General features: G+C 35.1%; 1 protein-coding gene across 1 annotated transcript in view; it reads right to left on the bottom strand.

Annotated features, from left to right (window-relative positions):
• LOC121415393 (lamin-B1-like) overlaps window positions 1–24952 on the bottom strand; it is a 36184-nt gene that overhangs the window by 7520 nt on the left and 3712 nt on the right. Inside the window, exons 2-6 of the mRNA XM_041608592.1 lie at window positions 15676–15865; window positions 13662–13754; window positions 10737–10907; window positions 8387–8512; window positions 6466–6686 (exon numbers count right to left, since the gene is read on the bottom strand). Coding sequence (XP_041464526.1) covers window positions 6466–6686; window positions 8387–8512; window positions 10737–10907; window positions 13662–13754; window positions 15676–15865 — 801 coding nt within the window. The remainder of the gene's footprint in view (window positions 1–6465; window positions 6687–8386; window positions 8513–10736; window positions 10908–13661; window positions 13755–15675; window positions 15866–24952) is intronic.

Raw genomic sequence — 24952 nt, 5'->3', positions numbered from 1 at the left:
CCCTTCTTATTCATGATTATAAGGCGGGACATGTTTTAAGATTGTCTTGAGGCTCTCACAATTTCAGATAATGTCCATTTACATTTTGAACAGAATTTATGTTCTCCGATAAGAAATATTAAAGACGCATTTTCGGAATAATAGAGACATCCCGGCGTGACACAAACGGGTATAAAATGATAATCTATAAAATGGTTGAAGTTCCTTAACATATTTGTAAAGAGTTATGAAATGGAAATCATCTGATTGAGATATTTCAAGTCCGGTGTCGGCCCTGATGGTGTTGAAATTTTGATTGCTTCCCCTAACTCTAAAACTTATTCAAGTTTGCATAACTGATTCAGATCACATTATTGTCATCTCAACAACTAGTGATTGACTTTTCGGGACCATCTTCATTTTATGTTTGGCGTCATAATCGTGTACAAATTGACCATACACCAACACCAAAAAGGTCAACACCGAACTCGAAATCACCCATTTACGACTTGAAATTAATGATGATCTAAAAATAATTCAAGTTCTTAACAAATTCGTAAAGAGTTTTGAGGTTAAAATATAATCATATCGATATGATTCATGACGTAAAATCACTCAAATTTACTTCCGAAATATATGAGTTTCGCTTCGATCTTGGAGCACAGACCCTGATAAAAAGGTACAAAATATAATCTAGGAATTGTTGATGGTTCTTTATTCGTAAGAGTTATGACGTAATCATGTCAGCTATGATTTATGACATGAAATTATCATACTCAGCATTTGAAAGATACGAGTTGCGGTTGGATATTGGAACTCCTTGGTCTGATTAAAGCGTATGAAAATGATTGATAATCTATTAATTTTGTTGAAGGTTCTTGACATAATTATTCGTAAAAAGTTTTAAGGAAGAAAGTAATCATATCCATGTAATCTATGACGTAAAATAATTTTTCTTAGCTTTCGAAAGCTACAAGTTTCGCTTGGATATTGGAGCACCTTAGCCAGATCAAATTATATGAAAATGATAATGTAAAATTGTTGAAGGTTCTTAACATATTCGTAAAGAATTTCGAGTTAAAAAATCATTATTAGCTTTTGAAAGATACGAGTTTCGCTTGGATATTGGAGCGCCCTGGCTTGATAAAAAGTATGAATAATCTAGAAATATTGTTGGTTTTCAACATATGGATTCGTAAAATGTATTGAAGTATAAATCATATCATATCGATATGATTTATAACGTAAAATCGGATACTTCGCTTTCGAAATAATATGAGATTCGATTGGATCTTGGAGCACACGGCATGGTAAAGAGGTATAAGAAATAAAAATCTAAGAATTGTTGAAGGTTCGTATTCGTAATGAGTTGTGAGGTAAAAATATCACAAAAATATGTTATACGACGTGAAATCATCCCTAACATTTGAAAGATACGAGTTCTACTTGCCTTTTCTAAAATATTTTTTTTTTCAAATGAGTTTCGTTACGACTTGAGATCTTGAAGAAGGCACCAAAACAAAATTGTTCGGAAACAAACGCATTTACCATGTTTACGGCAATAAAAGAGACGTTCATTTTGATTGCACAGAGCGAAATATTTTCTTCCTCTTCTCTTCCTCCTCTTTTGTAGTTTATTCCTTTTTTTATTTTCCTTATAATTATTTTCTTCGACTTCTTAGCCATGTCCTGAACCTGGTCCTTTCTTATTTCCCTTCCTTTTGGAAAATTCCAAAAAATTATCAACCTTTTTGTACGTCCGATTCCCTTTTTTTCTCAAGTTTTACTTCATTTTCATAAACTGACCACACTGCAAAAACTGTGGTGTTTATTGAACAACAGTCTGGAATATATGACCACACGAAAGAAGTGTTGAAACAACACCGGCTTTAATTTAAATCGATGATTTATTTATAATAATTGGTGTTGTATAAACGCATATTTGGAATTAGTCCAAAACCAAACCGATGTTTTTTTAACACCTCTCTAGTGTGGTCATACAGATTCCAGACTGGTGTTGAATTAACACCGCAGTTTTTGCAGTGCACAGACTGTCAAAAGTAAAAGAAATCAGGGACAGAAAATTTCATGAATGTCCCGGTCGGACGGATACGGAATATGGAGTTGTCCTTTTTGTCATCTTCTCCGTGTCCTGCACACGATTCTGCATTTTATTTCCCATTATCCCAATATTCTTCTCTCTCAGCATTCGATCCGCAGTTGTTAGAAAAATATAAAAAACTTTATAACAAGTTGTACACATTATATTCCACTCACTATACATTAGTTGGGTGGATGAAAGATTTATTCGCACAAAATATGATAATGGTTTGAAGGGCGGTTGGGGTCTATGCCGCAATGCCAATGGATATGACTTAACACTCATCATATCAAATACATAAATATTTTTAAAATCAATCAGACTTCCACCCCCGAAAAAATACACCAAAATACAGATAGGCCTATTACAATTTTTTTTACGATATGACAGGGGATATATGACACCAGCTTTGGAATATCGCACCCCTCTTTCCATAAAAATGTTTGGTCTCTTGAAAATAAAATCTACTGATAGTGTGCTTCATTATGTTGTGAAAATTTGGAAATATAGGAAAATTACTTATCACGTTATTTTAAACAATTTATTATTTTCAGAAAATGAAGGCTTTGACAATTTGTTTTGAACATTTCCATTTACTATTCAAATCCTCTTAAGAATTAAGGTACAATGTCTGTCTTGATGAATAGAAAAATGATGGAAAATAAAACTACTCGTTCTTTGAATGAACCATGGATACAAGTGATTAAAAAAACAGAATTGATGAACAGAAATGATGTCAGGCAAATCTACGTGTTCTTTGAATGAAAGGCGTAGCTGAAAAAAACAAACATAGAATTGATGAACAGAAAATGCGAATCCATCCCTCCTTCGGATAAACAAAGTAACTGATTAAATATAAAAAAAGAGTTGCTGATGAACAGAAAAATGATGGAAAGCGAATCTATTCGTTCTTTGACGTAACTGATGAAAAAACAATTGATGAAGAGAAAAATGATGGAAAGGGGATCTATTGGTTCTTGGAATGAACGATGTAACTGATAAAATAAAAATACAGAATTGTTGAACAGAAAAATGATGGAAAGCGTTTCTATGAATAAGACGTAATTGATGAAACAATTAAAAAACATAATTTTGGGGACTAAAAAAAATGATGGAAAGGGAATAAATTTGTTCTTGCAATGAATGATGTAACTGATAAAATAAAAATACAGAATTGAACAGAAAAATGATTGAGAGTGAATCTTCTTTGATTAAAAGTCGTTAGTGATGAAAATAAACACATGCAGAATTGATAAACAAAAAATGATGGTTAGCCAATATAGTCATCTCTGTTCAATTCTTAATAGATTTCGTATCTCAAAGGTTGTGTTTTTTATTTAAGTTATTCTATAACTATATGATTAATTCCGTTACAATAACTTGATTCTAAATCTCTAATTCATAACTCCATAGATAAAAACTCAAAACTGAATAATACTCGTCCTTTGAATGAACGTCGTAACCGATTAAATGAAAAAAAAAGCATGAACAGAAAAATGATGGCAAGCAAATCTACTCGCTCTTTAAATGAACGACGTAACTGATAAAATAAGAAATACAGAATTTATGAACAGAAAATGGCGGAAAGCGGATCTTTCAACAAAAGACGTAAGTGATGAAATAAAAAAAAACAGAATTGATGAACAGAAAATGATTGTGAGCAAATCTTCTCGTCCTGTAAATGAACGACGTATTACGGATTAAAAAAACAATGATGGAAAGCAAATCTTCCTCGAATAAAAGACGTAAAAGTGATGAAATAAAAAACCCACATAATTGACGAACAGAAAATTATGGGAGACGAATCTCACTTGTCCTTTAGATGAACGACGTATTACAGACGTAACTGATAAAATAAAAAAATACAGAATTAATGAACAGAAAATAATGGAATTATGGAAAGTGAATCTTCTTTGATTAAAAGTCGTAAGTGAACACAGAATTGATTAACAAAAACATGATGGTTAGCAAAGATAGTCATCTCTGTTCCATTCTTAATATGGATTTCGTATCTCAAAGGTTGTTTTTTATTTAATTATAACTATATGTTTAATTCCGTTACAATAACTTGATTCTAAATCTCTTTTTCATAACTCCATAAATAAAACTCAAAACTGAATAATACTTGTCCTTTAAATGAACGTTGTAACCGATTAAATGAAAAAAAAAGAGAATGAACAGAAAAATGACGGCAAGCAAATCTACTCGCTCTTTAAATGAACGACGTAACTGATAAAATAAGAAATACAGAATTTATGAACAGAAAATGGCGGAAAGCGAATCTTTTAACAAAAGACGTAAGTGATGAAATAAAAAAAACAGAATTGATGAACAGAAAATGATGGTTAGCAAATCTTCTCGTCCTTTAAATGAACGACGTATTACGGATAAAAAAAACATTGAACAGAAAATGATGGAAAGCAAATCTTCCTCGAATAAAAGACGTAAGTGATGAAATTAAAAAAAATACACATAACTGACGAACAGAAAATTATGGGAGACGAATCTCACTTGTCCTTTAGATGAACGACGTATGCAGACGTAACTGATAAAATAATAAAAAAAATTAATGAACAGAAAATAATGGAATTATGGAAAGTAAATCTTCTTTGATTAAAAGTCATAAGTGATGAAAATAACAACAAAGAATTGATGAACAAAAAAATGATGGTTAGCAAATATAGTCATCTCCGTTCCATTCTTAATATGGATTTCGTATCTCAAGGTTGTGTTTTTATTCAAATTTCTATAACTACGATTAATTCTGTTACAATCTCTATTTCATAACTCCATAATAAAACTCAAAACTGAATTATACTCGTCCTTGAATGAAAGTCGTGACCGATTAAATGGGAAAAAAAGAATGAACAGAAAAACGATGGTAAGCAAATCTACTCGTTCTTTAAATGAACGACTAACTGATAAAATAAGAAATACAGAATTTATGAACAGGAAATGGCGGAAAGCGTGATGATGAAATAAAAAAAAACAGAATTGATGAACACAAAATGATGGTTAGCAAATCTACTCGTCCTTTAAATGAACGAATTATTACTGATTAAAAACAACAACAATGAACAGTAAATGATGGAAAGCGAATCTTTTATAAAAGACATGATGAAATTAAAAAAAAACACGTAATGAACAGAAAATGATGAAAATACTCGTTGTTTGAATGAAATACGTACCTGATTAAAGTTTTATAAAATTACAGAAAAGATAAAAATGAAAGATAAAAAAGGATTATCTAATCGTCCTTTAAACGGAAGAAGTCATTGGTAACAAACACTGGAAAATAAATCATGGAGCTAGCACCGTAAATAAACATTGGAAAGAGAATCTACTCGTCCTTTAAGCCAAAGACGTAACTATAACTATAACTGGGTCACTCGGTCAAGAGCTGCGCACATGGATTTCTATCGGGGGACGCGTTTGATGCGCGCTAGCAGTGGCCCGCTGTCTATCGGGAATTAAGGATTTTCTATCGGGTTGATAGCGTGTTGAAATATCGATCTTGCGGGTTGAAAATCCCGTTATCCATTTTGAAGTGGCCTAAAAATAACGGGATTGCATCGTGATTGCTTCGAGATTGCATCGTGTTTTGATCAAAAAGTGCCTAACGGGAAAATGCGCATCCCGCAAAATCATGCCAAGTTTCTTTTTCCCTGTAGTGTAATTTCAAGTAAATCTAAAACCACCCAGTCCGTTACTTGACAAATTGCAAAATACTTAGTAGGCCTAGATGAAATTAGTTTATATTTATAACCATTAGAATACATGATGATTAGACTAGTATTTTTTGGACTACGTGGAGTGTAGACCAAATGGCAATTGGACCAAAATGATACCAATTGGATTTAGCCCAAGTGGTACTAGACTATCTGAGTAGAGCAATACCCTTTAGACCAAGGAAATACAAACCCTATGGCCCATATTCTGAACTTGGGTTTAAATTAAACCCTGGTTTAAGTTGTGGTTTAACTATGAAGAGCTAATCGGGGCACAAAAAACCCAATAGTAAACATCCAAGGTTTTAATTCATTATGACACTCAAATTGTTAACAAATGTCCGGGAATGAGAACTGAAGTATTTTTCTTCATTATGAAAGCAAAAGGAAATAAAATAGTAAACATAAAAAATATACAATAAAAACAATTTTTTTGAATTTTTGGCTCCCCATAATATTAGTACCGTGTTAGACTGTAGCGTAGTCTAAGTTAAACCTGACTTCAGAATACTGGCCTGTATCTCAAAGACTGCCCATAAACTCTGTGATCAGGAACCCATTCAGTACACCTGGGCAGAGAGCGGTAATTGTAGATGAATGCCTTGTCAAAGGATGCTAAAATTCTTTTTAAAATATATCAATTGCATTCATCCTTACCTGGTTTCCTCTCCCTCCAGAAGCTTGCGATAGGTAGCGATCTCGTTGTCGAGACTGAGCTTAATGTTCAGTAGATCATCGTAGTCCCTGAGCTGCTCAGCGACAGCATCACGGAGCTGCTGAAGCTCCTTGTCCCTCAGGGTGATTGCTTCAAGGTGATCATCCTGCTCCTGGCGGAGCTGTTTCTCAAGGTCCTTGATACGGGCGATCAGGGCATCGTTCTGCAAGAGGTTTTAAAACAGGTGGGTATTTTGAATGATTTTGTAGATTTATTTAGTCTTTCAAAGTTTTAGAATGTTGCAGAGTACATGTATGTGCCGTTGTTTAACTATAAAATGAAAAGAAATCTTACGACTATTGTCCGGTAAGTTCAAACTCCTATTTATTTGGGCACATTCTCTTCACAGCATTCATTTTCAAACAAAGATAGGAACAAATATATTGCTGATAAAGATATACACTGTACTCTCTATAAACTCACAGGTTTCTAAATGAGAAAAAATTTCCAAACCATACAATATTGGACAGGATTTTTTGCCCCAAAGCATACTAATCAATCACTTCTGAACTGTTCAAGTAGATCATTAAAACTAAAGCCGTGGTTTAAAAAAAAAAACCTTGATGTTAAAAACCACCTGCTAAATGTGCATTTTCCTTTACTTTGCTGCAGAGTTACAGTGCTTAGAAGTTGGTATACAGAAAGACTATTACAGTGTAGATGAGGATGGGAACAACTTACATGTACATGTGTACTGTATATAGATTACAGAGAGGTTAAATGTAAAATGTACACAATGAAAAAAATCACTACAATGACACAACTGAAAGATTTTTTTTTTTAACAAGGTGTTTGTAAAAACAAGAACCAAGTAAAAGCCATTGCAGGAAACATGTAATAAATGCCAAGAACACTTGCTATATGTAAAAGAGAGCTAAACTGCCACACAATCTGAGTCTTATGCTCCACAATTAGAATGTGCAAAAGAAAGCGAATATACATTTCCAAAACTACATTTGCGCATATCATAAAGGATAACTTGAAGACAGAATAGGGCCTGATATAATTAGCTTCCAAGGTAGTATACAAATACATGTATTTGAGAAAAAATGAAGAGCTTTGAAATTGGTAAAACATGAGTGAAAACAGAGTTTCCACATAAGAGGCCTGCCACCGGGAGGCATACTGCCACCTTTTTTTTTTAAGAGAGGCTTTAATGAATTTGAAGGCATTGTGAATTTTTATTTCAGCTCACAAACCTCTCGTAGTCTGAGGATATTATATTCAGCTGTGACAGAACTGATCTTTTGAAGAACCTGTTTTTAATAACAGAAGGAAATGTTGCAAGCCAGAAAAGGGTTGTTTATACCACAGAGGTGCTGATAAAATGCAGGGATTGCTTTCAATTACAGGATAAGTATCAAGACAACTGCAAGTCTGCAACATTATTAAACTGGATAATCTGTAGCTGACACTTCCAAAGAGAGAAAGAAAGATTGGTATTGGAATGATTTTCCCTGTTGTAGCATGTTGCTCATGAATGAGTATCTTGCTTTTTTTCTAAATTGAGACAAAAAATAGTTGATCCAAATAAATTCTTTTGTGAAGAATACATGTATTAGCATTAATCTAGCAAAATCATTTTATGTTGATGTTCAAATAGCTTAACAAAAATCTTAACAAAAACAATTAGAAATCTACCCTGATAGAATCCCTTCCAAGGACTGTTGACACTCAAACTGGTAGTAGGAGTAGTAATTTCATGATCAATTGAAACACAGTCACAAACAATTCATATTCCAGTCATCCGTAGAGTCAAGCATAATGTCTATGCTTGCATGTTTATGGTACATGCTCCAAAATAAAGATGCAGACAACAAAATGTTTCATAAAAAAAAATAAAAAAACCCCCAGGAGACCTACCTGGGCACGGATGGTGGTAATCTCAGAGTTGAGGTCATCAACAGTGCTTCGGAGCTTGCGGACCTCATCCTGAGAGTTGACGGCATCATTCCTGTGACGCTCTGCCAGAGCCTTCAGATCAGCCAACTGCACAGGAAAAAAAAATGAATTCATTGATAACATTGTTATTTCCACTTCATCATTATGGGTCATCACTATTCATTATGTAGCTGAGAAGCAATTTGACATGCAGATATGCATATAAAAACAAAATATATCATTATCATCATATGAGAAATGTACATTAATTCTATGGTTCAACAAATCCCCCTCCTTTTCTCCTTTCTAACAGTCCCACTCCTTTTTTTTCCAGAATATTTTGAAACTAGGCACAAAGAACAAGCTAACTGTCCACGGTGAATTACCCTGAGATGCCTGTTTCTAATAAAACAGTATGACATATGACTTAAAACTCACATTTAACTTCCCATTTGCATGTGGTACATACATGTATCACATTTATACCACATAGTCAAACTTATTCTCAATCTCAAAGGGTGTTATGGGCACATTTGTGTACATGTACAAGCATGACTGCAAAATCACACTGTGTGTTGAGATAGCACCAGACTGACTGGATGGCGCATTACCCTATGCTTGCTACCAAATGCAAAGTAAAGTAAAAGTACAGTATATGCAGCTTTAAAATGCAGTCCTAAACATTTTTCTGTCATTTATTCCTCACCTTAGCACTCGTCCCCATGTCTTCAAGACGTTACAACTCTCATGGCTTCTTCTTAAAACAGCTCCAAATTCTATGCACGTGCACACACCCACTGCACTAGCACAGTCCGGTGGGGCTATGGATTATATATTCTACTAATAGTACTACTTACAATAGCTTCTTAGCTCATCTTCAATATTGATCCAACCAGATAACAATCTACTAGGTGAACACCTCCACCTTAGTCTGTGTGCACCCATTATCAGGCCAGCACAATATGCAAACATGGGCTATAAAGGTGGTTTTATGAATGAACTATTGTGTTTGGGCACTCTCTATTCAAGTACAGGACCGAGATGTTTTGGTAGACCTCAACCACTCAGTGTCTTGTCTGACCAGTGTGGCCGAATGTATGAAATGAAAATACTTTGAACAAGTTGCCCCCATAGCATGCATCTTCTTTGATATTTTGTTTTGTTTATCCAAGGGTTGTAGTAAAGTTTGATCAACAGATTATCCAGGGCTTGAAGAATCAACAAATACATTATGTAACCACCAAATAGACTCTGATTTCTCTAGTCTGCAAAGCAATGACAAGGAGTAATAAATATATCTGTGGCAAAATAATTGCAGACGCAAATAAAAATGAATGGGACATGTTCACTCATCCCATCAAAATATATTCATTCCCCTTCCTAATTCCTTAAAAAAAGTCTATGAAAAAATGTAACAAACAATCCTTGAAATAGACACAACACTTATTTTCTGGAATGAAATGGGAGTAGGGAAACCCAGATTTCCTTTTACAAAACAGGGTTTTATAAAATAAAAGTAGATCACCACAGTAGACCACATGACCTGTCAAAACCTAGAATTGGAGTCAGAGTAATAGGCAAATGCCAGATCAAATATCATCCAGCCTTAGTGACGACCAAAGCACGCTGGTTGAAGTCTGAAAGAAGGTCTAGCTTTATTTTCAGAACTAAAAATACTCTGAGAGAGTACAATTGATTCCAGCTCTTCTGAAAATGTATTCTCTTTTGTAAGAAGACTACAAAATATTTAGTCCCTTTCGAGGGCTTCCATACATGGCGCTATCTGGCAAAACTAGATCAAATCATCATCCCACCATCTATAGTAATGTTTTTTTTTCAAACTTATTTACTGATGAGGGTAACAATCAAGCCAGACTGTGGGCCATTGGGGGAGTGGCATATGCCCTTGAGGGATGATTAGGGGGGCCCCCATGAAAAAATAAGGAAAAAACAACTTATTTAATTTTAATCTCTTGAAATAACATTTTAAAGGACCTGCTTCTTGAGTTTAAAGGTACACAAAATGAGTCCTTTACCCCAGCATCTAAAGTTGAGAGGAGTGGGATTTTATAAACTCTTTTATACATGTACCAGCGGCAGTATTATACCAAAGTATTAAACTGATGGAAGAAGAGTAAAAAAAACCTTTTTTTTTTTCCAGAGCTACTTCATGAGCTCAACAGCCCAATTTTACTACACATGGTATTAGTTTATACTCTGGAAATTTCAGGGGCTCTTCAGGTTTTCCGAGCTTTGTAGGGCATTTCAGGGGCTTATTCACCCCAAGCTGCCATGTGATTTTTTTTTTCACCTGAAGAGTACCAATCTTTACCTTGCTGAAGTAGAGGGACTCTGTCTCCTGGCGGAGAAGGGTGGTCTGCTCAGAGGTCTGCTCCCTGAGCTCCTGGAGGCTCTCAAAGAGGGAGTTGTTGAGCTCCTCGATGCTCTGACCCTCGATGCTAGACATGTCCACCTGACGCCTGGTGCGTGTCTCCTTCAATTCCTGGTGATGACCATAAAAAAAAAGAGAAAGAGATGGTTTATTGATTAGATTTATCATCAAAGTCTTTCAAGTTTTTTTTTTAATCATTGAAAATAATATCAAAACATTACACAAAAACATGGAAACAACAGATAATCAGAGAATGATTATCTAGGACGAGTGCTGTGAGGTGGACAAATTTATGAAAAGTATCTCTATCAAAATGATTTCTCCTTGAACAAAGCTGCTGATGAATTGAGAAAAGAGATTGCTCTTGGATATCTATCTGGCAATTATTCCTTGGATATAATGATAAGTGCAGAACTACATATATTTGACACTTGCAAATCTATTTCAAAATTGCACATTGAGAAGCTTACAAACGTCTCACGAAGCCCCAAATTCAAAGAAAATTATAGCACAGAATACAGAATGGAATACTGTATCAAATAAAAATTTAGTACCATACTGTAAACAACATGTGCCTGGACCTTGCAGTATAAATTGTATAAACAACAAGATACCAGTAAGAAGTAAGAATATAATTTTTATTGAAGGTAAAATGCCCATGGATGGCTTTGACATCCTTCAAACAAAAGAAAGTGTTTAGCCAGTTGTCCTTTACATCCATTAAATAAAACCTCACCATACCGAAAATGAACCCTTAAACTGTTAAGAGTAGACAATGACATTTCAAAGAAAAAATAAATCAATTTTTCCATGTAATTTTGTCACAATATCATTTTTATTTGTTATTTGTTGAACTGTATTTTAATGTTAGTGTTCTTTAATAGCACCAGCTAAATGAGTCTTTTTTAACAGAAACTTGATTTCTTTTGATAATCTCCAGGGGCAGCATTCTGAAAACCATGTTAGCACAAAAATGGTGTTATTGGTATTCTGAAAATCGTGTAAGCATGAAAAACATGTGGCCCAAGTGGCAACACCGCACATAGTCATGAAATTAGCAGTGCGCAGCGCGAACCCCCAAACGCGGTGTTAGCGAGGAAGATAACACGAAATTTGGTATTCTGAAAATGGTGTTAGCTAAAATTTGGTTCAAAGATAACACGAACAATTAACACTGCATTATTTAGGAGAGGTTAAGTTATGACGATCGATGGCTGCACTTTTTTCTAGCAGAAACAAAAGTTAAAAGGAACATTACAACTTGTAACAAGCATATAGCTATCGTCTGGCAGAATTTACTGTAATTTTCTTTCATTTTTCCAGCTTTATTTTCCATCGACTAATATACAATTAATGCACATTTATGAGTGTGTTATGACGATGCAGCACACTCGAGGGTATTTACAATTATGCGAAAGCAAGAGGCGCTTGCGCCGAGTGCTTTTGCATAATATTGTGAATGCCCGAGAGTTGCTCGCATCGTCACTAACATCACGAATCTTAAAATGTGCATTAATTTTTTTATAAAACGGAACGGCAAAAAGAATTTTTCATGGAAATTTTCTTCAAATCCCTCCAACTTGTGTACGATCGCACAGACGAAGAGATCACAAGACTATCAATTATGACATCACAGGCGTATCTACTATGCGCGCCTAAGTAAGCGCATCAAAATCCTTGCCAGCCTCTTTTACTGAACGCGTATCAGTTTTTACGTGCTACTGGAAGATAACACGAAATGAGATAACACGCAGATAACAAGGTTTTCAGAATAAGGATTTGGGGTATGTTTAATAGGGGTGTGTTAAATCAGAGAGATAACACAATATTTAACACGAAAGTTAACACGATTTTCAGAATACCGCCCCATGCATTAGCTGGTGTTCTTTCCTGTGTACAGTGTGTGTTTTGTTTTCCCTTTGATATTGTATGGTGGATATTGTTTGATTATTTTTAATGCACATGTACTGAAATTGACTATTGTTATGACTTATGAGTATAATGTGTACCTGGAAATGAAAAAATAAATAAATAGTATTAATAATCACTAGAATGCAAAAAACCCCACAAAAACACAAAAAAAAACATTTGAATTTCTTTGTGAGAGGTTTGTACCACTTGGCACCACTGAATGGATACCAAGGTTCTCAATAAACCACTTGGTTTGATCTTGCAAGTATTGTAGGAAGGGTGACAGGCATCATGCAGCCTGTCCCCTGCTGGAATCACCTTGCTTTCCAAAGTACCAAGATATGATGATGATATGATAAATAAGCAGACTCTGGACATCAATAACATTTTCATACACAACAAGTCTTGTTCTCGCATTTGCAGATTAAACCACACTTGGTAGGAGGACCGTCTCACTGTGGTTCCTTGTGCAGGTAATTCTTAAATACCCTCCCTGTGGTCACATAAGGACCTGTAAATTTCAAGAACTTAATCAGGCCTCAAATAATGGATAATCGTTGAAAAAAATCAGATATATACTTCAACCAGTTTTCCATAAGTCTCATATTCCTACAGTGTATACAAACAATTGGAATTCTTCTTGTCTCATATTCACAGTTCTCATAATTTGTTTTCTATAAACTGCAATTACCTCCACCAAAGTTCTCATACAGAGCAATACATGTACTGATACTTTCTTTTGGAAAACTTTATTTTCACACTGACAAATATCCTGCCGCTTACTATACTACATGTATCTTGGGTTTGATATTTTGATGACAATCCAAAATTGTGGATTTTATCAATCACTTTAAATGAGAATTTTAAGGCATTTTCTATTGAATAATCTAGATAAAGTATTAGATGTGATAAACTATGATCGATAGGAAGGATCTTTTGATATCCTGTACTAACCTCCTTGTAGAGCTGCTCCTTGAAGGCGAGCTCTTCCTTCAGGCTCTGGATCCTGTTCTCCAGGTCCACTCGAAGAAGGGTCTCCTCCTCAACCTGGAAACAAACATACATGTAAGATGAAAAAGCACATAACAATAGTTGTTTACATCAATAATAAATTTTGGGCAATTGTGTCTATGAATTCAGAATGGCATCCATTGCATTTTTGCTGCACTCAACCCAGGTAAGGTATAAACAGGGTACCATTCGGTAGCCAGGAAGGAATTTTTCATTAAGAGTTCTGAGCATCGAACACTGAGAGCCTACATGTAGCCGTTACAAAATGGGAAGGGGGGGGGGGCTTGGTAGATACATGTATACATTATCATTACTATGAGAAACTCCCGCCATCATAAAAATCATCTTTTTACAATTCATGAAAAAAAAAGTGAGACAATTGTCATCATACATCAAGATTTTTCTTGCACACTTTCCTCCCTTAATGCAGCACCCAATCTTAAGTATTTTAGAAAAGAGCATAGTGCCCTCTGTAGGTCAGGAACTTTAAGTCTCTGCATCTCGTTAATAATCAGAAATTATTTACTCTGACTGGATACTGACCTTTAAACAATCAATTGGTAATCAATGAAGATTATTAATGTGTGAAGATAATCAATTACTTTGTCATCCATAGATATAGAATGAGGAAAAAGACTGTGAAGACAGACTTGCATACATGTACATGCACTCATCGACTGAAAACATTTGTGTACAAATAAAAAAAAATCACTATGTAGTAGTATATACAGTGTACATATATGTATTAAAGTTTATTATAAAGTCAAAAATACACTTGATATTGTGATAATTAAATAGTCCTTTCTATCTTCCAAGAACAAACCTACCAGACACTTATTAAAAATGTCTTTCAAGGAAATACATTTCAAAGATGTTGTAATCTCCTTGCTATTAAAATCTTAAACACTTTCTGTATTGACAGTGAAGTGGTTCATCTCATTTATGAATCTTAAAATAGACAAGCTAACACCAGTCTTATACTTTATCAATAGAACTACATGTAGCAACAATAAACAATGCTCAAGAAACTATTTACATTTTTATGCTACAAATTTTTCACAAACGCTGATCTGCATTTAATGTACTGTATTGTCACTGGAACAGGTTTCCTAATTCCTGCTGCATCTTGTCTTGCTAGGGATTCAATTTTATAAGATCTGACAAAAGAGGTTTGTAAAGGAGTTCTGGGGCCCTTTAATTCTGACTTCCTTTTGTTAAATCATGCGTTACCTGTGGTTTTTTACCACCTTTTGTTGTGGCGTCCCTTGATCCCATTTTGGTTCAGCTACATGTAGGGCACTAAGCCTTCTTTTCATGAATTATAATTGAATGATGCTATATTTTCCCCAGGTCCCTTGATAAGTGTGTCATTGATTCTAAGGTTTCATCCTCGCTAAAATTGAAAACATCGCAATTAGGTAGTATGTCCATGGTCCAAATGTCAGAACAGAGTGTTTGAGTAATCCCCCCCCCCCAGTAAGGGGAAAAAAGTTACTGCACATCCTCCTCCTATATCACTACAACAGATATCTTATCTGTTTCTATGCAACTATGTAATAGGAGAGTCAACAAATTAATATGAATTGAGGATGGATTGTAGTATTTTAAATGTACAGATTCAAAAAATACAAAAAGGGCTTGTAATTACCGGATTATAATATTGGATTTTAAACACGGTTCTTTCGCTTCCACATTCCTTTTCGTTGTTTTATATTCTTTATCTTTATACACTTTGAATTTAATATTCTACAGAATAAAAAAGTGAAGTTACATAATGGTATTGGTATCATTTATAGTTTTAATGAAAGTTTATTTTTCACATATCAGTTCCAGATTTGCTGTTTTTGTCTGTTAAAACGCTTTGTACAGGTCTACGTAAAAAAGTGCCCAATTGAACTGTTCTTTCCATCATTATCAAAGCTTTTTCAAATGGTCACAGAATAAGAGTGATTCTCACTTGTTTCTTGGCCACTTTGAGCTGTTTCTCCTTGTTACCAAGGTCCTTCTTGAGCTCATTGAGTTCCTCTTCGAGAGAACGCTTGTCATTGGAGAGAGAGCGGATCCTACCATCTTTATCAGCGATCTGGGCCTCGAGTGCAGATACACGCTTGTTTGCTGCATTCAATTCTTTCTCGAGCTTTCCAACTCTGTAAAAAAAAAGAATGGTTAGTTGTATGTGGATTGTGTGGAGCACTGTGGCCCAATGGATAAATCCCTGGGCTTTGAATCTCAGGGCCGTGGGTTTGAATCCCAGCAATGGCCAGCGTACATGTAATGTACAACAAAGTGTTAAATAAGAAATTGATCCAAATTGTTCTGCGATCAACCCAAGGTGAGGTAAACATGGGTTCTTGGTAGGAATTGGGCCTAATTCCTTTCATATTATACTGCTTTGTTTGTTTGTAAATTGCTCAAGCAATATTGCAACAAAAATACTAGTGTATATATTTCTACAAGTACATGCAAATGTACACTATATGTCAAATACATGTAGCTTGTGAAATCAAGTTCAATATTACCAGTAAATACCAGCAACGATATTAAAGTACTTTCCTCAAGTGAAAGGATATCAAACAGTCATTAGGCTCATGACAAAGTTTCAATGATCAGAACAAAAATCATTCAAAAGAAAACAGTCATGCACACTTTTAAATACAGGGGCCATAGAATGATTTTGAAGGGGGGGGGGGGAGGGTGCTCATACACAAAATCACAATTCAATGGTCATTATAAACTTAAGCTTTTTCGATTATTTAAGCCCCACCCCCCCCCCCCAAAAAAAAGAGAAAATAATATTAATAATAATAAAAAAAATCAATAATTAAAACAATGAAAAAAATTAAGCAAAAATAAAACCTGGTTATTCACACAAGCTTTTAGTTAATTGTTCCCCCCCCCCTCTTTTAAGTATGTTTTCTTTTCTTTCCTCCTTCTTTTTTTAATTTTCTTTATTGTGCCATGAGCATCTTTTTATGATGGATACTGGCACATTATCCAGCAAATGATATACAGAAAATTAAAAGAAAATAATATACAGAAAACTAAAAGGAAAATAAAAAGAAAAACAAAAATCTATCCCACTTTCCCTGGTACATGTATATACATATACCTTTTTTTTAAATAAAATACTAATACTTCCAAAAAGCTAAACGGAAGTTGTCTGCTTTATTTATAAACATCTAATTCACAGAGCTGCTTATTGATTTTTCACTAATCCATAGAACCCACAGCCACACAAGACAGTACAGTGTCTTTCTTGTTCTGCATGTTCATAGTCAGTGAGCGATGCAATAGTCAATAGAGCATGAAGTTCTGAACAATCTACCAAATACATGTAGGTTATTCAGAAATCAATTAAAGAGTAAATTCTCTACAAGGCAGATGACACGGTACTGTGTCTACTTGTATATGTCATTTTCTTTAAAATTACAAACAGTGATACAAAAATGCAATACGAGGGCTGTCGCTGTAGCCTACCCCATATCAATATGAAAAAATCATGGATGTGATATAGCTCGATTCTCATTAATTCAATTTCTGAAAGATACATGTACATGTATGCTTGAACACATGTACAGGCCTACCCGCTATAACGGTACTCGTACAGCACATGGAAACATTTTAAAGCAATATAATCTTATAAAAGGAAATGCTACCTGTACACGTAGCTAGTCTATTGAACTACATGTAGAAACATTTTTTTCTTCTGATTTTTCAATTTGTATTTAAGGCAGAGAAAGAGTGAAGGCATATATCAAAAGAATATATGTGCAGCATTACAGAGTATTGGACACCTGTACCGTTGTTCACTCAAGTGACTTTTAAATTACCAGCATCTTCTCCTATAAAAGATATCAATTGCCACACCCACCCCTCACTATGCAAACAAACTCCCGTTATTTAAAGGAGAATGAAACCATTGGAACAAGATAGCTTGTGTGAAAACAGAAAATCAAAGAAACAGATCAACGAAAGTTTGAGAAAAATCTGACAAATAATGAGAAAGTTATGAGCATTTGAATATTGCGATCACTAATGCTATGGAGATAGCAAATTGGCAATGCGACAAAGATGTGTGATGTCACTTGTGAACAACTCTCCCCATTACTTTAGTATATATTACACTTGAATTGCCTCTTTTACCACATCTATCCATAAATCATGTGTTCTCTGACTTCTTTCTACATGAGGGCATGTAATACATATTTGTTTAAGAATACATCATGGATAAAGAGTTTGTATCATCATAAGAAAAAGCAAAAAGAGACATTTTGAGGGTATTTTATAGTCCACCAAAGGGAAAGTTGTTCATCAGTGACATCACACATTCTTGTCGCATTGCCAATGGGAGGATCTCCATAGCATTAGTGATTGAAATATTCAAATGCTCCTAACTTTCTCACTATTTGTCCGATTTTTCTCAAACTTTATTCTTATTCTTTGATTTTTCTGTTTCTACACGAGCCTATTTGTTCCAAAGCTTTCATTCCCCTTTAAGTCCTCATCAAGTTATTGGGTCGATTGATTTTTTTTTGTTTTCTAAAACTGTCACAGGCTATGAAGAGCTCAGAAACTGAGCATGTGAAGCGTAGAAATGTGTATGGTTTTATAAGTAGATTCGTTTATGGTAGAATACTCTAATCAATAATCTGTCTAGATTTGTGGAATTCCAAGATGCAAAACAAAGGATGTTCCCCTTGAAAGGTTAAATCAATACTCAAGATAGTACAGTACACTATTAAAAAGTTCTAGAAGAAAGGACGATTAATAACTCGGCTCGTGCATCAGTACAGCCCAGGTGTACTTTTAAAGTCAATGAACTTCTTTGCAATTTGTAAACTCTACACACTCTGCATTTATTGCATTCTTTTTTTTATTTATGTTTTTATTGATAAATCATAAACATACAAAACATTTACATCAAATTTCAATGATAAAAGTTACATCAAAAATTCAAGGATATATCAAAATATATACAGAAGATTGGAGTGATCAAGAAAATAAAGAAAAAGAAAGAAGAAAAAAAAAAGAAGGCGGAATACATCATACTTTTACATCTTTTGATGCCAGCCAGAGCAAAATGTATTTCAAGGAGCTCTGTAATCAAATAGAGTGGACATCCTCCAATTTAAAAAAATAAAAGTTCCTGATTCCTGAACAAAAAAATGTTTACCATTGAAAACAGGGTAACAAACATAAAAAACCCAAAAACATCACAGTATCAAAAAACCCTGCCTCCTACATAAAAAATACCCCCCCCCCACAACAACTGATTTCATAAAAAGGCTATAAAAACTACATGGTTTCATGTTTTTCAATGAATTGGTAAAGGATAACAATCACCATGGTAACCACAGAACAAACAAGCATGGAATGTCTAGTTCATGAAGTTTGAGGAGAGTGGAGGAGTGCCTGGATCCTGAAGGCAAAGGTCACTACAGGGTGTTCCACACCTGCTCATTCACAAAAATACAGGGTACATGTAAACTGTAAATAAGGCCTATCGTTCTTGTACAGTAAACAGTATTCTTTTTAAGAATACATGTACGCTGTACATGTACCTGTCTTGTGTGTAGTTTACTAGACATCTAGATGTATTGAGAGTTTGAGACTGTGGTCGTTGTACAGTGTACAGTCTTCTTATTGCAGATACGCAGTCAAGGGCCACTGCACAAACTTGGGGCACCTAATGCCCGTAAGGATTTTCTCTGAATGAAAATACTCCCAAACTTAATTCCGGGGCACAGGAATGGCACAGTCTCCTTGTAGGCCCAGAGATATCTGGTTCAGGCAGGTCAGTGTGAATGTGAAATACTTTTGTGAAATGGTCTGGTGTGAACACACCCACTGGAAATCAGACAAATATGCCATAGAAATATCGGATGACTACGTATTTGATTGCTCAATCTTCTTTGCTCAACTATGGAACTGATAGTTTCATTTTACAAACTGAAACTTCTGCGGTATGTACTCTTTTTACATGTAGAACAGATTTCGGGACATCCTGTACTGGCTATACAAAGATGTACTCAGTATACTGGTAATTGGCATACTACATTGTGTGATACATGTATTTCTTTGGTGGTCAGAACCTTGAGGAATGAGAAAGAGATGAGAGTCTGAGAATGAGAAAATCAGAGAGAGGTCACAAGTTCAATACATGAACACGTGCAGCAATATAATTTATTGTACAGTGTAGTGTATTCCACGTGTACAGTATGACGTATTGTACCAGAAGGAAGAGATACATGTACATATTGTGCAAGACACAATCTTGTTCAATAGGCTCAGACACTACAGTGTACAAAGAAGAATAGTCAAGAAAACAGTAAAAATACCATAAAATCCGATCTTTAGCTACATATACATGTACATGTATGTACTGGAGACTGGAGTGTAGATACAAAAAGAAAAGAAAAGAAAAAACCCTCATGATCCATGATGAGCTAAGAACATACATGTATACCAGTATAAAGAAGTCAATATTCATAGTGCTCATTTTTGCTACTGATATGATAAATCATCAATCATCCCTGTGCATACAGATGATCAATCTTCTACAACAATAAAAATAAAACGGGTCATAGAACATCGCACATTGGTTTTTCTCTGATACCCCTTTCAAACTGGCCTATTCAATTTCCGCGAGCTTCTCCTGCATGCATTCCTCACTTCCCCAGTGAAGAAAACAATGTACCCTGTCGCACTGACATCTCTTCCCCGGCGAAAGTCAACGAGTGATTTGCTCGGGCAGAAGCGCAGACCCAGTGTCAATGAAAGCGGTTTTTTAAATTTTAATCGTACTATTTCTGTATTAATTGCAGATACATGTACATGTAAATCAATTTTATCAGTGAAGTTTAAGAGATGACGGCTGATAAACACTTCTCAGCTGCTGCTGCTGATCAGCTCACTTGGCACGTGCAATAGAACGAACGAAAAGAAAATTGTAAACATTGCTTCTTTCCGATTACAAAAAGGTGTAAAATAATTACAACATATTTTAGAAATATTAGAAGCAAGACCAAAAAAAAATCAAAGTATTTTGATATTTCAAGCACATTTTAAGCATGTAAAAAACACTCAGAAATATAATAGTGAAAAAAAACAACAAAAGTATGTTCGAGGGTATTTAACGCTGGAATGATTGAATCGCTCATGTAGAAGTAGAAGTAGAATGGTGGCCTTCTACATTAAGCCACAGGAATACACTGTAATCGCTACATGTAGCTAGCTAGCGCATGGAATCTCAGATCAGGGGATTTTGGAGAAAAAAAAATTACCTCTGACATCATGAAAGAGGAGAAGTTCTCCAGTTTGCTTTCATACTGGCTGTTTCACTGGCGAAGTTCTCCGGTGTACCTTTCATACTGGACACTTTCCCAAGAAAAAGCGGAGTATGAAAGGGGTATGTTGTATGTGTTTATTTCATTCAAAGCATTGCCCGAAAAACATTTAATTTCAATTTCTTTCATTGAATATCTTGATTGTAGTTTATTTATTTGCACAATTTATTTGTAGTTCATGGTTTCTGTATTCGGTTCCTTTATTTCTTTTTCTGTGCTTCATAATCTGTATACTAAGTTGACCTAGAATATCTTTAGCTCATGCTTCAAGCTGAATGAATTGCAAGTTCACTGCACTGTGTCCTATCTTATTGATAGATGTACTATTATCAACACATGTACATTAACATCTTGGTGAGCACCCTGTTGATTGTCAATACAAAACGGGTTTAAACTTCTTGGTGAATAATATTTCCATTCACTAAAATACTTGCAACTTTGTACGGGTTAAGCCTACATGTATGTAAATGTAATATAATCGCCTAAGCACAGAAATCATATGGAGTTCTCAGAGACGTGAAATGTCAATTCTCTGCTTTTGGGTGACAAAAGGTTGTTTTGTTCTTAATACATGTACATGTATGAAAATACCAATCGCGTTGTTTATTTGAACACCTTTCAAGTTGTATACTATCATACAACTGTATCCATTCGGCAATCTTTACTTATTCTTAATTCTGTAGGCTTAAAAAACACAGCTTTTGTGTAAATACATTTAGGTTAGAAACAGACAGAAAGAGAGAGGGAGCTGGGGGAGAGATAGTGAGAGATTTGGAGAGAGAGAGGGCAGGCAAATAGGGATGGAAATGAAAGAAAAAAATCTATTATCGCAGATGTGAATGAGATCAATGAGATGTGTGCCCTTCACAATGAACCCCATTTGCTAAGGACGCTTCAATCAACCATGTACATGTCCTTGTCGTCTTTGTGTCAGCTCAGACACTCCCCGTTTACGTACAGAATGACTGAAATATTTGGTTATTTCGAGCAGTTGAGGATTGAGACTGAAAACTTAACAGCAGAAAAAAAAAAAGCAGGAAGCGATAGACCAATAGCGACAAGAGGAAGAACATCCTTATTTCATATTTCTAAAAATACAAAAGAAATAGTGAGTGGATGTCATTGTCTCCCCCATTTTGCATACTGACAAGGAGGCAATGTACATGAATGGACATGTACATGTAGGCCTACCGTTATTAAATATGCAAAAATATGACAATCTACCTTTGTCTTATTTTCCATCACATTTTAGATTTTCAGTGTGTGTCCAAGATGTACATGTACATGTATTTGGGCACATTTTTTCTTTCTTTTTAATTTATTCAAACTTCAATGCAAATGTGTGTATGGATCAAGCTGATATGGATTCCCCTTAATAAACACATGGTGAAAAGGGTGATACATTCATCTGGATTCTGGAGACTGGTTGCAATAAAACTGATCATAGAAAATGACATACAGTTGTACATGTACAATTGTACATATATGACAAACAGGTTTGTAGAATTGTAGATAAATGTTTTACCAACTCCTTGGTTTTTATCAGCTCAAATGTAGATCAATGTTGGTCAATATGTAGATCTGATAACAAAACTTTGGACTCCTTCAGTCCTTTCTTTAAATCTGAGAAGGAGGGGGAGGGCCGGGCAAGCCCTAGAATTCAAATTTTAAAAGAGGGTGTCATCAAAGGGACCCTTGTTTGGACTAAGACTTAAATAGTTGAGATGTTGTGCTCATCTTCTTTCGATGCGTTTTGTTATTCAGTGAGATCCTGCTTCTGAAAAGACCTAAAGAAGACTTCTAATATGAATCCCCCACATTCCGTCTGGCATTAACATTCGTGTGTATGTGTAGGCCTTCAGTATGTAAACATGTTGATCTACATTTCCATCTTTTCAAGGCAAAACATTTCAAGGTGAAATCTTTCTAGACTCCATTGAAAATTGTGAAGCTTTGGTCTCTGCTGCACATCACAGAAGCTTCACCAATACAGGTTGTCATATCAACTGATCAACAGTGTATAAAATGAACCAATGATCATCATACTTTTTAAAGGAAGATGTCTTATCTCTTTTTGTGGCTCATCATTTGAATATTTTTCTACCAGATCAGTCCACAATAAGTGAGGGGGGGGGGGTAAATGATGATAATCTATCTGTAATCTTCCCTCCATTTTTGCAGTTTAACTATAAGACTTTTAAAAAATAAGGCATTGTCTACATGTCGTTCCTCCCAGGGTAGTGACTTTCAAACAATATTATAAAAGCTGAAGTCCTAATCAGTCCCCAAAATGATTTGTTGTCTGGCTACATGTACATGTATGTTTGCTTGTAAAGTTGTATAGGCCAAGGAGTCTTGAGTCCATTTGAAAAGTCGTAAATTTGATACTACCCAAGGACAAAAACATAAAGATAAGATTTTGTTTGGAATTCTGGTCTAGGCCTATATGATTTCTTTCAAACTGTGATCTGGTTTGCATGTATTAGGCCGTGTTTATGCTTCCATTCTTCAGGCCAGAATCAGCATTTCCAAACGTGATTAGTGCAAAACATGGTTGCGTCCATGCTTACTTTCATATAAACGCTGTTTCAAAACGCCAATCGTAAACTCACAAAAAGGTGCGTTTGTAAACATCGTTTGACCAGAATCAGGCCTTCTGGGGAAGCATACATGTAAACACAACCGCGATCGCAAATGTGTTTAAATGACGTCATTTGGTACCTGCTTCCGGTGAGATGAAAATCCGCAGGCAAATACAGTTGTATTGCTCAATGTTATCTCTACGTAATAACAATAATGGGAAAAAAAAACTTTCTAAAAAAGGGGCGCCCAATTTGACCACGCTTTACGATGCGAAGCCAGCTGGAGATCATGATTTGCTCTGAAAAGTTAAGCATAAACAGCACTCCCAGAACCACGTCTACGATCGGCGTTTTGAATCGACGTTTGAAATCGCTGATTCTGTCCTCGCAATGGAAGCATAAACACACGCTTAAACATGTACATTGTATGAATGGATAAAGGCCCAAGACAAGCATCTGCACCTTTACTTGCTCTAGCTGTGGTAGGGCCCATGCTCTAGCAAATTACAATGTCTTGACCCCAAAACTGACATTGTACATGTAAACGTGTAATACCCTATAAACGCTCATTAATGTATGAGCCATTTGTAGGTTCTATGAATATACATGTTCAATACATGTACATATATGTCTACCAGAAAAATCAGACTTTAAATTTCATGTAAAAATACAGACATGATTTTTTTTCTTCTCAGTTCCACAAAGAATAATTATAAATGATACATGTATCTGAAGTTTCAGTAGGCATACAGTATCAGGCCTTTTCAGTGTCTACAATGTAGATGTCAGAAACGAAACAAGAACAAATAGCTTTAGGCCTACATGGTTTGTTATACTGTAGGCCTACTAGTGTACATGTAGGTCTAATAAAGACAGTGTGAGGATGTTTCATACCAAGTAAATGACCATTTCCTTTCCTGATCTCTCAAGTAATGTGTGATGCAATAAGCATCCAGGAAATGCTCTGAAAACCTCAAATACGGATTTCAAATTCTTTACCCGCGCAGGAAGCTTTGCAATTGATGTTCCTTCCTGGTCCTTTGGAAATTGAGGAAACTCCAGGAAAGGTGGCATACATGTAAAATCCAAACATTGTAAAACTGGAATCTACAGGGAAATGGTTATCATGAATGGTATTGGAGGTGAAAGGTTATTGTGTTCACACCTGCCAAATAATAAAATCATAAGCTTGTAATCAGGCCTTAAAAAGTGAAATTCTGTATCATCCATGGTATTAACTATAATATCATAACACCAGTTCTTGAAGTCATAATGATCCCGAATCAAGACTCTTTGCTTCCTACAC

This window comes from Lytechinus variegatus, chromosome 5 (genome assembly GCF_018143015.1).
Source record: "Lytechinus variegatus isolate NC3 chromosome 5, Lvar_3.0, whole genome shotgun sequence".
In the NCBI taxonomy this organism is placed as follows: domain Eukaryota; kingdom Metazoa; phylum Echinodermata; class Echinoidea; order Temnopleuroida; family Toxopneustidae; genus Lytechinus; species Lytechinus variegatus.
Note: the sequence above shows the minus strand (reverse complement) of the source record. Positions and strands in the feature narration are given on the sequence as shown.